The sequence below is a fragment of the Notamacropus eugenii genome, chromosome X (assembly GCF_028372415.1).
Source record: "Notamacropus eugenii isolate mMacEug1 chromosome X, mMacEug1.pri_v2, whole genome shotgun sequence".
Classification (NCBI taxonomy): Eukaryota; Metazoa; Chordata; class Mammalia; order Diprotodontia; family Macropodidae; genus Notamacropus; species Notamacropus eugenii.
Window position 1 is genome coordinate 2,124,909 of NC_092879.1, and position 15,380 is coordinate 2,140,288.

Here is a 15,380-nt window from a genome sequence, read left to right on the forward strand (position 1 = left end):
TGCCAACAATGGAGAGATCTGTTGATTAGTTCCTGCAATCACACAATCAGTGAGACCGAGGTGGACAAAACACACACATACTGTTTGTTCACTGTGCTCAGAGTGTGGGCATCACTGAAAAACAAACCAGATCAGTGAACTCTGACCATCCAAGTGCTGGGTAATTAGAAAGGTTGAGTCAAACACACATGAACAACATTCAGTTAACGACCACTTCAAAAACAGATTTCTTATTCTGTCATCTTGAGTTTGGCTATCTTATTCACGAAGTTGTCTGCATTTGGGAAACACTTTCTCCAGGAAATTCTGTTTCAAAGTGGTCTATTTGTGACCACTGTTCACAGATGACCAGTTTTGTTGACGGAAACCCAGAGACATGTATCCCTGAATCAATATCTTAATCACTTTCCTGGGGTGTCAGTTGTTAACCAAAAGTACCTGGAAATGTCTTGTTTCTACAGTAGTTCTGGAAAGGTATATCTTCTAGAAAATCAACTTTCCAGGTTCCAATCTGCTTCTGGATATTTACTAGAAAATGCTGCTTAAACTTATTAGCAAAATACTTAGTAGAATTTAGCGGAGCTTTATAAAACTTAGCAGATCCAGACATCCCTTTACAGATTGGATATACACTTTATTATTTGCTTATTGGCTCCTCCATTAAAATTGAGCTACTCGATACATCCCTAACATTAAGTGCAGTGCGTGGAACATTGTAAATACTTATTAAATGTTTATTGCCTGATAGACTGACTACAAATGTCTCGGTCTTCACAAACCTGATTATTATATTATTGGGGGTTGGGATAAAAGAGGAAGGACATTTTTTCTATTCAAAAAAGTGGCCTGACACCAGGGGCCTTATACATCTAGGAAATGAAGTTTCAGAGACATTCCATGTGGAAAGTGTGTCTACTGGTGGGGATAACATTATGAACTCAGGAATAGTAGTGCCAGTGATAATAGTAGCATCATCTCAACAGCAGAGATTCTTGCCTGAAGGTTTGTTGATCACCAAGTGGAATCATACTAGGTATAGACTACCTGTGCCAGGAGGTTGAGGGAGGGAGACATTCTGCATCTTAAAGCCCAGTTCTTCACTGTGTCTTCACTTTCCTGGGAAAGTGAAGTAAAGAAGTATTTATTAAGTTCTCTCAATAAGTATTTTTTAAGGTAAGACTAGCCAAGCCTTATTCCAACTCCCTTGAGAGTAAATCATTGATATATGTGATAACTTACTTCTCATTGTATATTGAATAATCTTTGCCTGAGTCTGTGTTAATATTTGTGAAGGTGAAAATAATTCTAACTGCAAGACCATTTTGATATTTCTAAAATTCCCTTCACTGAAAGTGATATGGAGACATTTTTTGTAATATTTCTTTTGAGACCACGTATGTGTGGTCAATAGAATGTCTCTAAGGTATGGGTACCAAAGGTCTTGGAGGCAAATTAAGATTTTTCACAGAACATTCTTAGGTTTCAAAGAGAGTACAAAGGACAAAGTACAAAGGCACCTCTGAGCTTTGTTGTACAATGGAGTGAACCACAGATTTTCTGTCAATAAAGTATACCAGTAGATTAATTCTTAGTTTGATAATACTGCAGGGGTAGGAAAAGTAGGTTATCATGAAATTCCTTTATCACATGATAAAGCATCTGTACTACGAATTGAGGAAATGAAATGTCCAGGACAATTTATGTTCTGGTGAGTAGGCATGTCTGATAATTTCTTCCTATTCACTCTTTGTTCATGGTCTATCCACTGGAAACTAGAATATTCCTTTCGTAAGTTCCCTAAACGATAAATGAAAAAGTAACTGTTCAAAAATGTGGAGTGGGAGGGCTTCTCTGAGATAATCCTCCTCCTCCTTAACTTCCAGTTAATCATTTTTGTCCAGGGAACCAAATATCCAGAAATATTAGGAGGTGTCTAATATTGCTTCCCTTATGGTTTTTGATATATGTGGAAATTTGAGACAGGTGCATACAAAGAAGAATAGCAATACCATGTAGCTTATGTTAAAAGTCCACTGGCAATTTCACTTCAGGCTGATGAAATTGAGAAGAATGAAGATTACCTATGAATGAGGAAAGTAGGACTGTCAGCGACAGCAGCAAGCTATGCCTGAAAGGCTAGACTAAATTTAGTAGGGATAAGGAAAGAAGTCTTCACACTTTGGGAAAAATGGTATGTCCAAAGGCAGAAATGCATATATTATGTTCAGAGAATAAAGAGCAGAGAAATTTGGCAACCACTCTGGCTTCCAGTAGGAAATTTGTTTGGAGATGAAGTAAGTTCTGTATCTGGCATAAAGAAAAGGAAAATGTCATACTGGAATTAGTAAAGAGTAGAAGAAAGGAATCATAGTAGGGTCTATGTAATGCTAGATTAGGAATAGGAAAATCTTGGTTCACATTATGCCCGAGAAACATCTTAGTCAAGTGAAAATGAGACGAGGAGGGGAGTGAGTTAAACTCTCTCTTAATTAATAATAATCTGAAGGTAAGAATTGCAAAAGATGTCTGAAAGCATAATGATGGAGGTGGTTTGCATGTATAAGTTCCTTATATCTCTGAAATCAAAGATCCACACTGAGAACAAAAATCTATCATTTAATAAAAAGCACAGCAATGTTATTCTTTGACATTCAGTTATCATTATTGAGATCACACACTCTGAAAATTATTTTTAGAGTTCTCTTCATAAATATTTGCAGAGTAATATACAACCATAAAACCGAAATAAAAACAAGCTTACCATCTACTTAAATCTTTGACATTAAGGGGAAGATTTGATGGAGACACATTAATACATTCAAAGATTGCAATGACATTAGAATGGACAAGTATGAGGGATACAATAAATACTGAAATGAGACACGGGTGGGAAGAGAACAATGATGACTGTCTCCAATAGAAAAGTAGAGAATCAGTATTAGTGGGGTGGAACTTACAAACAAGGAAATTTAGGTTTTATGTCAGGCAAATTTTCTGAATAATTAAAACCTATTAAAAGTCGAACAGGCTGATTCATTTGTCTGGTTGCCTGAAGATTCCAAAGACATTCCTCTTTTTCCTCCTTTTTAGTATATCTTGTTTCAACAGGCAAATAGCCTAAAACTATAAAAATGCATTTCCTGTCATCATAGAACTCACATCCCATGTCAGGGCAGTGGACATTTCTATAAAATGTCCATACTATTAGTATAAACAAAAGTAAGTACCTACTGTGTTTTACCAAAAAAAAATTGTCTTACAGCTTTGAGAGGAGAGATGGACAGAGGTGTTCAATGGACAGAAGATAGTAAAGCAATATTTTGAAAATTAGGAAAGATTTCCTCAGTACTTAAGGAAAATAGACCACTTGTATAATTAGAAAAGCAGAAAAAGGTCACTGAAGCAAGAGGTATGGTTTGGCGCCAGAGGTTTGGAGCCAAGAATATGCGTTGTATTTATGGTATAAAGGTTATACACTTGGGTTGAAACAGATGCTAGCTATATACAATTGGGAAGGACAGTCAGAGCTCTGCAGAGGAAGTTTGTGGAAGAACTTGAATAACCAACTAAGGACTCTAATAGTCTATTTGGTTTTCACCATGATTTCAAACAGAATTCTTCCTGATTGGAAATTTATTGGTTTTGAAGATGAGAGGCAGCAAAATGAAAAGATGATCAGTTATGGACACAGAGGAACTCTGTGAGTATAATAACTCTTCTCTTTAGTACCTAGACTATCTTGCACAAATCATTGAACATCGTGCTGCATCAGTCTCCTATAAAATGAGAGGAAGAACTAGATGACTGATAATTTTTCAAATCCTAAGTCTATTGTGATAAATCTTAAACCTATAGCCATAGGACCACTGAACCTACAAATAGATTGAAGACACCAGAAATGAAGAAGGTATGGGTGAGGTTGCAAAAGTAGTTAAAGGTCTAGGAAGATAGATACGGAGACAGATTTTTTAGGGCATCGAGCACTGGGCTACTCACCCCTGTATATTTGATTGGTTATTTCTTAACCATACTGCTTGTGTGTGTATACACACATTTACACATACACATTATATACATACATACATACATACATACATACATACATACATACATACATACATACATACATACACACATAATAAATCCGGGAAAAATGATGTGGTACAGTGGAAAGAATGAGTCAAGGAGATCTTTCTTTTCTAGCTCTCTGCGAAGACCTTAAGAGAGAATGATTCATTTGGACAAGTGTGTAGAAGAAGAATTTCGTTTTCTTTTTTAGAGTTTAGTATAATTTTAAGGTTTAGTTTGTCAGGATTCACAGCGATGGAAATGCCTAATTTCCTTGAATAGCTTCAAGGATCCTAGATTGCAATTCCTAGAATCATAGTGACATAGACAATCCTACTGATTCTGCACAGTGAGATAAGGGAGGATATAATGGAATATTTACTGTGCTTGTCCTGAATAAGTGTATTGCTAAAATTAACCTGTGAGCTTAATGTTGGTAAGATTCCTTATTTTTCTTTTGTCCTATAAAGGAAGTGGGCACTTGTCAGCCGGGGTGGGGGACGAATTTGGGATTTGGGTATTGCATACAATAATGCATATACTTGCCTTAAATGTACATCCATAGAGATTTGGGGGGATTTGGGGGATTGGACAAGCTGAGTTGCTGTACTTGTCTCTATAGACGCAATCTAGACATAGAGGTAGTTTCCCCTCCCTCTTCTTGTTGGTCCACATGAGAAGGATGATCAGGTAATGCTACAGCAGTTGGTGCTCCCCTTTTTGACAAGCCTTTTGAGAATAATAAATTAGAATCCAGTAAGATTATTAACTCTTCTAAAGTTGTGTTCCTGTCCTTCCTGTCTGACCAGATCCAGTGTGAAACTGTTAGAGGCCAGAGTCTAAAAAGTCTCCAGTGCTTTCGGTGTGTTATTTGTGAAAGAACACGTCATTTAGCCACATTGTGTCTCAGGCAATAAAATTGAAAAAATAACTGAAAAAACATGAGGCAGTAAGGTGGTGCTGTGGGTAAGAGCACTGACATAGAGTTGGGAAGATATGAGTTCAAATCCAGTCTTAGACACTTACTAGCTGTGTGACCCTGGACAAGTCACTTAACCCAATTTGATTTAGTTCTTCATCTGTAAAACGAACTGGAGAATGACATATTAGACAACTCCAGTACCTCCTCCAACTTCCTGGTCGATCTCTATTTGTCCTGATCTGGCCTCCATCTCTCCTGATCCTGATTGTCCTATCTGGCCACCAGACACATCTGGCTCAAAAGAAGAAAATGAGGCTGGTGACTGTTCACAGCTCTCTCTTACTAACATCTGGTTCACTTGCATGTCATGGCATCATCTCCTTGATGTAATGGTCCTCTTCAAGAAGGAAAGACAAACAGAAACAACAATATCTTTGCCAAGAAAGAAAAACAGGAACAGTAGGGCATCACTGAAAAATGACTGAAAGCTTCAGGTAACTCACTTATTGTATATTACATGCATCTCTTACAGTGCAAAGAGGAATTTTTCTTCCCACGTCAATATATTGACTGATCATTCATGTGAGGCTTTGGTAAAACCATTTAAAAGGGCAAAATGACATACAGATTGTGATAGTTAAGAGAGACATTTGTTGTCCTGCAAGTCAGAAGATCACACAAGTATTTGAAAAATAAGAAAATGTCCATTCATTAGAAATTATGAGATGACAACTATTGGTCACAGTTTTATAGCAGAAAATTCATAATTAAGAAACAGCATTTTCAGGGCCTAAAGTTTGGATCGGGATAGAAAAGGATTTTTAAGTGGAACAAGATGGAATTTTCATCTTTAAAGAAGGAAGGGAGAGGTAAAAGGGATGAAATCTACATGTGCAAATATTTTGAAGTAGTGGTACCTGGGCTGGAAAATTGAACCATGCTATTCCTTCATGAAATACGACATTGGAATAAGCCATGCATCTGTTTTTATCACAGTTGGAATCTTTAGTTTTCAGGTTTCACATTGTCTCACATCCATTGTTCTTGGACACCCATCGAAGAGAAATCCAAATTGAAATGCTCACTTCCATTCTTTCTTCTTGATCCATTTTCTAATCCACACCCGCCAGTCATGATTAAAAACTCTCAGGAAACTAGCCTTCTGCCACCTTTGATCTATTTTATGTTCTCTCTATTTCTCTCTGTTTCTGTCCCTCTGTCTCTGTGAGGGTGTCTCTGCCTCTCTCTGTCTCTCTTTCTCTCCCCACCATCTCTCTGTTTATCATTTGTTTGTTTATATTTTTCATTTTATTTTTTCAACTGCAGTTTAATCCTTGGAAAACAATCACTACAGTGGTATTCTCTAAAGGCATTGGTGTAAGCACTTCCTGGCATAAAAGATGATGTATCACTTCTCTAAAAAATCCATGACCTTCTTTCATTAGAGCCACAATAAATAAAAAACTTCAGGTGGTTGGATATAGGATACAACCAATAAGGGATTTCCCTGTTTATCTGGGTATTCTTTTAATCCTACTTACATAGAGTGGAAAGAGCCAGACGATTTTAGTGTGTAGATTTAGAAGTGATTTTAAAAACTGGACATATAATTATATACCCGGAAAATGAATCTAAATATTTTCTATGCAAACTTCATCTTCTACAGTACAGTGCATAGAAATATGAGCCTGAAGTCAGGGAAACTTGAGTTCAAATCCGACATCAGATATTTATTAACTGTGTAACACTGGACAATCATTTTTACCTTTCTTTGTATCGGTTTCCCAAACTGCCTGAATTAAGATAATAATAGCACATATCTCTCCAGATTATTTGGGGAGCATTAAGGTAACCTTTGTAAAGCACTTAGCAAAATAACTATCACATATTAAATGCTATATAAATGTTAGTTATTATTATTCATTTTCTTGTTATAAAACTCAGGCCAAATAGGCGAAGTGATTAACTGAAGATCACATAGGCATTAAGAAACACAATTAGGATTTAAACAATTTAATCAAACAGGAACTAACATTAATATAGCTCTGACTATGTGTTAGGCATTGTCTTAAGCACTGTAGAAATATTACTCTTTTGCTATTTACAACCACCCTAGGAATTATGTACTATCGTTTTCCTCATTTCAAAAATAAGGAAACGGAGACAAATTGAGGTTAAATAAAATTTTCAGGGTCACAGAGCAAGTACGTGTGACAAACTGCATTTGAACTCAGGTTTTCCTGACTTCACATTTAGCACTCCCTCAGTTGACTGCCTCTATAGCTTACTCATGCTAATGGGACTTTTTGTGTTTATGGACACATTACCTCCATTTTGTAATTTATATACATACACTTACAAATGCACTTGTATGTGTATATGCATATGTGTGTGTGTGCGTGCGTGCGTGCATTTGAAGAAATGAGTTGGGTTATATTAGGAGTTAATGGATTCTCCTTCACGTAAGGATTCTGAATGGGCTACATTTTCTGGAATGGACATTTGTTAAAATACAGATTATACGAAATGGTGTGAATGTATAGCCATCCATATGTTCAGACCATTCTCTATCACACTCTTTCTTTGTTTTCTTTCGTATTCCATGATTTTTTCTTAATCTAAGTGTATAGGACTTGACAGAAAGAGCTAATTTTGAAACTAATCCAATTTTAACTCTCTAGTAAATGTAACAATAATAATTTCTAATTAAAACCCCACCCCTTATCCTCTGTTCCTCAATTTCATGTATGTTTTGATTCCCTAATAGATCTCTAATTCTCTCCAACAGGAATAATGGTGAGCCCTGACAAGAATCAGAGTACCACAGTCATGTTCATCCTTTTAGGATTCTCTGAGTACCCAGAGCTCCAGGTGACCCTCTTTCTACTGTTCCTCTCTATCTATGCAGTCACTGTGGTGGGGAATGTGGGCATGATTATGGTCATCATGATCAATCCGAAACTCCACACCCCCATGTACTTTTTCCTCAAACACTTGTCCTTTGTGGATTTCTGTTACTCTACCACAATTACACCCAAACTACTAGAAAACTTAATTGTAGAAGACAGAAGCATCTCCATCAATATTTGCATCACACAGTTTTCCCTTGCTGTCACCTTCGTGATGACAGAGATGGTCATGTTGGCAGTGATGGCCTATGACCGTTTTGTTGCTATATGTTATCCCTTGCTGTATACAATTTACATGTCCCCACAACGCTGTGCCCTGCTAGTGACTGTGGCATACACTTGGGGCATAATTCCATCTATTACACTCATCTACTCAATTCTTATACTCTCCTTTTGTGAGACCAAAATCATTGATAACTTTGTATGTGAATATAATGTTATCCTTTCTGCTTCCTGCTCTGATAAACACTTTAGTGAAATAATACTTTTTATTGTTGTAAATCTCAATGCATTTTGCACCCTCATCATTATCCTTACATCTTATCTTTTTATTTTTGTCACTATCCTCAAAATGCATTCAGCCAGGGGAAGAAATAAAGCTTTCTCCACTTGTACCTCCCACTTGATGGCTGTTACCATCTTCTACGGGTCCATCATCTTCCTCTATTGTATCCCCAATTCCAAAAACGCATCGCTTATAATCAAAGTGGGATCTGTTTTTTATACTGTTGTGATTCCTATGCTAAATCCTTTCATATACAGTCTAAGGAACAATGATGTGAAGGAAACTTTCAGGGAAATTATGGATCTCAAAACCATTTCTCAATAAGATTATAGCAATTCTATCACGACTGGATAAACTATTCTGATGAAATCTGTGGTGATTTTTAATTGATTCTCTGAGTTCTACTCAGTTACTTACTTCTCTTGTAGTCACACCTTCAGTTTCTACAATCATATGAAAGGTAGTTAGATAATTCTAAGGCAAATGAAAGGACTATGTTTTAAATGCGAAAACTAACTGACAGAAAAATATAATATACTCCATGAGTAGCATCAGCCTCCGAATCTTTCATTAAAACTCCTTGATGATATTGTAAACATAAGTCTAATTATTCTAAAAGTGTGAATGCTCGTTTTTTTTTCTTTTTCAATGTTCACATTTCCATTATTTCAGAGAAAAAAATGGAACAATAATCTAACCTAGGAGCTTATAGGATGTGCAGGTGACAGAAACAAACACCTTGATTACTGACCATATTCACTGTTGAAAGAGAATAAGAGTTATTCACACTTGGAGCAACTCGGTGGTATAATAGAATTCTTACAAAACCAAATTTAGTCCCACGAAGCGCTTAGTACAGTCCTCCTAACATAGTCAAGAAACAGTAAGTGTTGTTTATTGATTCATTTGTAGTGTGGAGAAAAACTTTCCTGACTCTCCTCTCTTTCAACATGAGCTACTCGTAGGAATTGCTTTTCAATTCATTTTTATAATTGATTAATGCTCAAAAAAGCATTGCCATATCATAGCATAATAAAAAATGATTACCCACGAAATTTAATATCTATTATGTACAACTTGCTATTTCTTTGAAACATATATCCAATTACAATGGAAACTTCTTTTTTTCCTGTTTTTCATTCTGCCTCCCCTGCTGTAGAGACAGCTACCATAAGACATATATTTACACATGTATATATTTACACAAATATATACATATACACAAACATATATATGTATATATGCACAAACACGTGTGTTTGTACATTTAAAATCTTTCTATGCTTACTTTTAGTTATCAGTTCTTCCTCTAAATATAGACAGTGTTTTCCTTTGTAGGTCCTTTGCAGTTAACTTGGTTTTTTATACTAATCAAAATTACTTAGTCTAAATGTTGTTATTAAAATGATATTGCTGTTACTGAATACAATGTTTTCTTGGTTCTGCTCATTTCAATTTTCTTTATTCTTTTCAAGTCTATCCATGGTAGAATTGCAAATTCAGCAACCTCAGTTTCTCCTCCAGAGTTTCCAAAGTCCAGTGGTAAGACAAAAGCCAAGATGAGTTGTGATGACTTGGGATTTAGTGAGTGACTTTGGATCAATGATAAGAATAATTTGAAAGCAATTGATACGTGTTCAATGCCAGTCTACATTAACATTGACAAGAGGAAAATGAATAAATTTAGAAAATATCCATACAAAAGCAGATAATGAAACAGTGCTGTTATTTTGAAGGCTGCTATACAAGGTTAATTTTGTTTTCGTCATAAGAGAGGAGGAGACATCTTTTTTGTAGGAAAGTGGCATTTGAGCTGATTTATAAAGGAAGCTGGAACTCTTAAGATGGCAACCTGAAAAGAGACTGCTTTATGGCAGTGTAAGATTACCTATGCAAAGGCTCTGAGGTGGGCAATGAAGAGATATATGTGAGTTCTAGTAATAATATCAATTTGTCTATGTCATAGAGTTCATGAAGGAGAATAATGTATAAGTATTCCTAGAAAGTAGGTTTGATTTGCAATGCAAAGTGCTGAAATTTCAAATGGAACTGTTCTTTGTTTTTTTGTTCCAAGGATAATAAAGAATCACTAGAATTTTGGAGTAAAATATCACATGATAGGATTGTGCTTGGGGAAAATACCACGGCAATTACAGAACAGTGATTAGCTCCAAAAATGAAGACAAAAAACAATGGGTAGAAAATACCCCAAAATGGGTAGGACAATTTAGAATTAATGTATATTTAAGTGTCATATTAACTAGAGATATACAAGTCAAATGAGTTTTCCTAAAACCTCATCTGTTCCCCTTCCTTTAAGTTCTTCATCCAAAATTGTAGGTATCTACCTCTAGTAGAAGGATATTTTCTTAAAGTTAGGATTGCAATATATAGCCATTGAAATATGGATTTGAAATGCTGTGTTTTTCTTTAATAGAATCCATGGTGAGTGAAATGAGTGCTGTGGTCATATTCATTCTCTTAGGATATTCTGAAAACCAAAATCTCCATGTCCCCCTCTTCCTTCTATTTCTGATTATTTCTTCCTCTCCTCTCCTCTCTTCTCCTCTCTTCTCCTCTCTTCTCCTCTCCTCTCCTCTCCTCTCCTCTCCTCTCCTTTCCTCTCCTCTGATGTTAATCGTAAGGCTATTTCCTATGTATTATGCCATGTGATCCCCACAAACGCTAGTGGAGCAGACATTACATGGTCTGGTCAGAACATGTTCCTGGAAGTTGAAGGGATATTGATCTGATGGACTACCTCATGAAGATCTTGACCGAGAGAGGGTACAGTTTCACTACCACAGCTGAGAGGGAAATCGTGCATGACATGAAGGAGAAACTGTATTATGTCACCCTGGACTTTGAGCAGGAGGCTACTGCTGCATCTAGCTCCTCTCTGGAAAAAAGCTATGAGCTCCCTGATGGTTAGGTTATCACCATTGGCAAAGAGAGGTTCTGGTACCCAAAAGCTCTCTTCCAGCCATCTTTCTTAGGTATGGAATCCTGTGGAATCCATGAAACCACCTTCAACTCAATCATGAAGTGTGGTGTTGACATTTGTAAGGATTTTTATGTCGTACCTAGGCATTGCCAACAGGATGCAAGGGGAGATTACAGACCTAACTGCCAGCACAGTGAAAATCAACATCATTACCCCACCTGAACACAAATGCTCTGTCTGTAATGGAGACCCCATCCTGGCGTCTCTTTCCACCTTCCAGCAGATGTGGATCAACAAGCAGGAGTATGATGAATCTGGGCCCTCCATTGTTCACCACAAATGCTTCTCAATGGACTGTTTGTGTTTTTTTATTGTGCTTTTTTTTTTTTTTTGTCAAAAGGGTGTGACATGATAATTGCCCCCAAAAAAGAGATGAGATTGGCATGACTTTATTTGTTTGGGGTTTTTTTTGTTTTGTTTTGGGTTTTTTTGGCACTTGACTCGGGATTTAAAAGCTGGAACAGTGAAGGTGATGAACATTCTAGGTATGTTGGAGACAAACATCCCCAAAACTCTACAGTGTGTCTTCAGGAACCTGATTGTACATTTGTTTTTTTTTTTTTTTAATAGTCATTCCAAATATTGCATAATGCATTGTTACAGAGTTATGGGCTTCCATGAAGGCTGTCCTTAGCTAGAGCAAAAAAGCTAAGTAACAAATCTGGATGAGGGGGAAGGTACTAGTATTGCTTCATATGTAAATTAATGTAATCCTTTAAAAAAATTTTTGGATCTTCCGCCATAGTACTTGTTCCTTTTTTAAAAAAATTGTCAGCCATATTAAATAGCCCCTTAAATTCCCTCCCTACCCCCAACATAGATGTGTATGAAGACTTTACAGTCTCCCTGCGAGTTTTATGAGATTGGCGCTGGGACCTGGGGGAGGGGAGGAGCTTTACCTGAACACTGACTTAAGACCAGTTCGAACAAAAGTGCACATGTTAAAGGGAAAAAAAAGAAATTGAAGGAATGCCCATCCATTGGGGAATGGTTGAACAAGTTGTGGTACATGAATGCAATGGAATACTATTGTTATATAAGAAATGATGGGCAGACAGATTGCAGAAAACCTGGAAATACTTACATGAACTGATACTGAGTGAAGTGCGCAGAACCAGAAGAGCATTGTAAACAGTAACAGTAACATTATATGATAACTGGCTTTGATAGACCTAGCTCTTCTCAGCAATACACTTATCCAAGATAATTCCAAAAAAATCATGACAGAAAAAATGCTAACCATAGAAATAACTATGAACTCTGAAAACAGATTGAAGCCCCATATTTTCTTTTCTTTTTTTTTTTTTTTTGCTTTTTTCTTTCCTGTGGTCTTCCCTTTTTATTCTGATTCTTCTTTCACAGCATGACTAGTGATTGTACATGTATAACCTGTATCAGATTGCTTACTTTCTTGGGGAGGGGAGAGAGAAGGGAGGAAGGAAAATTTTGGGACTCAAAAGTTTTAAAAAGTAAATGTTGAAAACTGTCTTTACATGTAATTGGAAAAAAATAAAATATTAATACTAATCTAAAAAATATTGTTGCTGGTAATGATGAGGAAGATAATGAATGATTTTGCAGAGATGGTATATCTATCTAAGCCAAGAGAGAAGTAGGACAGTTCTACAGCATTGAACTAATTGTGTCCTCTAGTTGACAAGGAAAGGTAAGAATTTATGCATAATTTTGAGTGTATATGGACCCACAAAGTACATTGAACCCTGAGTAGACTCTGTGAGTCAAGCAGTGCATCCAGATGCTGCATACAACCCCCCTCCTAATTCCACATAGGCAACAAAATGTGGAAAAAAAGAGAGGAAAATAGAAAATATGTCGGGGATGAAGTTGAATTATTGGAGAATGTCTACTTCTGTTGACTGAATGCTTCTGGCTATGGGGAATTCAGAGCATCTCCCTCTGAAGGCATAGTTTGCATTCAGAAAATATGTTGGCTTCACAGATTGATAAAGAGAGCTGTGCTAAAATGTTGCCTTGCTGTGCACCTCAAGTATGTTCACTCATTGCCATGTCCTCCTTCCAAATTAGGGCATCATGTGAGTCTATGCTGCTAGTAGATATAGTTTCCATCTGTTAAGTTTAGAGGGAAATTAAAACACACACTCACACACACAAACACACACAGCACATTATTTGTGCAGAATAATTGATAGGAGCAGTGATTCATGTCCCTTCAGCAATATTTCCTTTCATGATAAAGATATCTGTACCTTTTCCAGGATACTCTCCCTTCTTAGATTCAGGAAATGTTGAAGCATTCAGCAGTTTTTCTGCGGTATTTATTTATTTTTGATTTTAATTTATTTTTAATTGAATTATTTTATTTGTTTTTAGTGTTAGACAATCACTTCCATATATCTTAGTTTTTTTCCCACTCCCTCCCCCTCATTCACCCATTTCTCCCCACCCCATCCCTGAGACAGGATACAATCTTACATAGGTTCTACACATACATTCCTATTAAATGCATGTTGCATAGAAGAATTAAAATGAATGAGAGAAATCATTAAAAAAAAAAACGTAATACAAAAGAAAATGGTGTGCTTCTGTCTGCAATCAAATTCCATAGTTCTTTCTCTGGATGTGGAAGGCATTTGCCTCAAGAGTCCATTGGAAATTTTTTAAGTCCATGCATTTCAATGAACTACTAAATCTACCAGAAAAATTCCTCACACACTGTGGTTCTTGTTGTGTACAAAGTTCTCCTGGTTCTGCTCCTTTCACTCAGCATCAGTTCATATAAGTCTTTCCAGGCTTCTCTGAAGTCTTCCTGTTCATCATTTGTCATAGCCCAACTTGTTCAGCCATTCCCCAATTGATGGACATCTCCCTGATTTCCAATTTTTGACCATCACAAAAAGAGCTGTTATAAATGTTTTTGTACATGTGGGACCCTTTCCAATTTCTATGATCTCTTTGGGATAGAGTCCAAGAAGCGATATTGCTGGGTCAAAGGGTATGCACACTTTTGTAGTCCTTTGGGCATAGTTCCAAATTACTCTCCAGAATGGTTGGATCAGTTCACAGCTCCACCAACAACGAATTAGTGTTCCAACTCTCCCACATCTTCTCCAACATTTACCTTCTCTCTGTTTTGTCACGTTAGTCAATCTGATAGGTGTGATGTGGTACCTCAGAGTTGTTTTTATTTGCATCTCTCTAAGCAATAGTGATTGAGTGCATTTTTTCATATGATTATAGGTAGATTTAATGTCTTCCTTTTCTTTGGTATTTATAAATGGAAAGGTATAGGAAATACGTAAGGTATGACGCCTGCAAGAGATGATAGTGCCAGAAGGGAGGAGGAGTGAAGATTAAGTGATGAGATCATTCCAAATGACGCAATCTCAGAGGGACAAGGAACTTCAGAGGCCATCAAGGTCAAACTCCTGACTGGTACATAAATTCCCTTTCCATTACCAGCACTGCAATATAGGCTTTCTGCCACCCTTCTCCTGTCACAGGCTTTTTCACATTCATTTTTTAAAACACTGTTGAGGTCTTTTGTTTTTGAAATGCCTAAAATTTACTCTCTGTATCCCTCTCTCTTGCCTACCAGACAGCCACCCCATAGAGCAAATAAGATATTATGGGAAAAGGAGAAAAAGAAAAAAAAAGTCTTAAAACTGGTCAATAAATTTTTTTAAGATTAGAAAATATATTCTTGTTCCATACCTGTGGATCTCTTGTAAGGGGCGTTGACCGCCACACCATCTGAGACGCCACACTGACGGACATCAGGTAAACTGAGTCCGGAGCAGGGAAGGGTGAATAAGATGGCGCTGTAAGGGATGGCCCCACCCCTGGTTTGTTGTTGTCACTACAGTTCCAGCTTGTGTTCATTTCTATAGTTTCGGGTTTGTTTATGTGTGTTACCATGGCTCACTGGGCTAGCTGGCAGAGACTATATAATCAGAGTGCTTGCTTGAATAAATCAGAGTTGCTTCACTGACC

The 15,380-nt window shown here is 36.8% G+C and overlaps 1 protein-coding gene and 1 pseudogene across 1 annotated transcript; both read left to right on the forward strand.

The window, feature by feature from the left end:
- Positions 1-7,783: 7,783 nt before the first annotated feature.
- Positions 7,784-8,728, forward strand: LOC140515326 (olfactory receptor 5D13-like). Its single transcript, XM_072625991.1, has one exon. The coding sequence runs from the start codon at positions 7,784-7,786 to the stop codon at positions 8,726-8,728; it is 945 nt and encodes a 314-aa protein (XP_072482092.1).
- A 389-nt stretch (positions 8,729-9,117) lies between these two features.
- On the forward strand, positions 9,118-11,998 carry LOC140515799 (actin, cytoplasmic 2-like; annotated as a pseudogene).
- The last annotated feature ends 3,382 nt before the right edge of the window (positions 11,999-15,380 follow it).

What these genes read in the sequence shown, in the direction of transcription:
- LOC140515326 (XM_072625991.1), top strand. Translation starts at nt 7,784, where the DNA reads ATGGTGAGCCCTGACAAGAATCAGAGTACCACAGTCATGTTCATCCTT.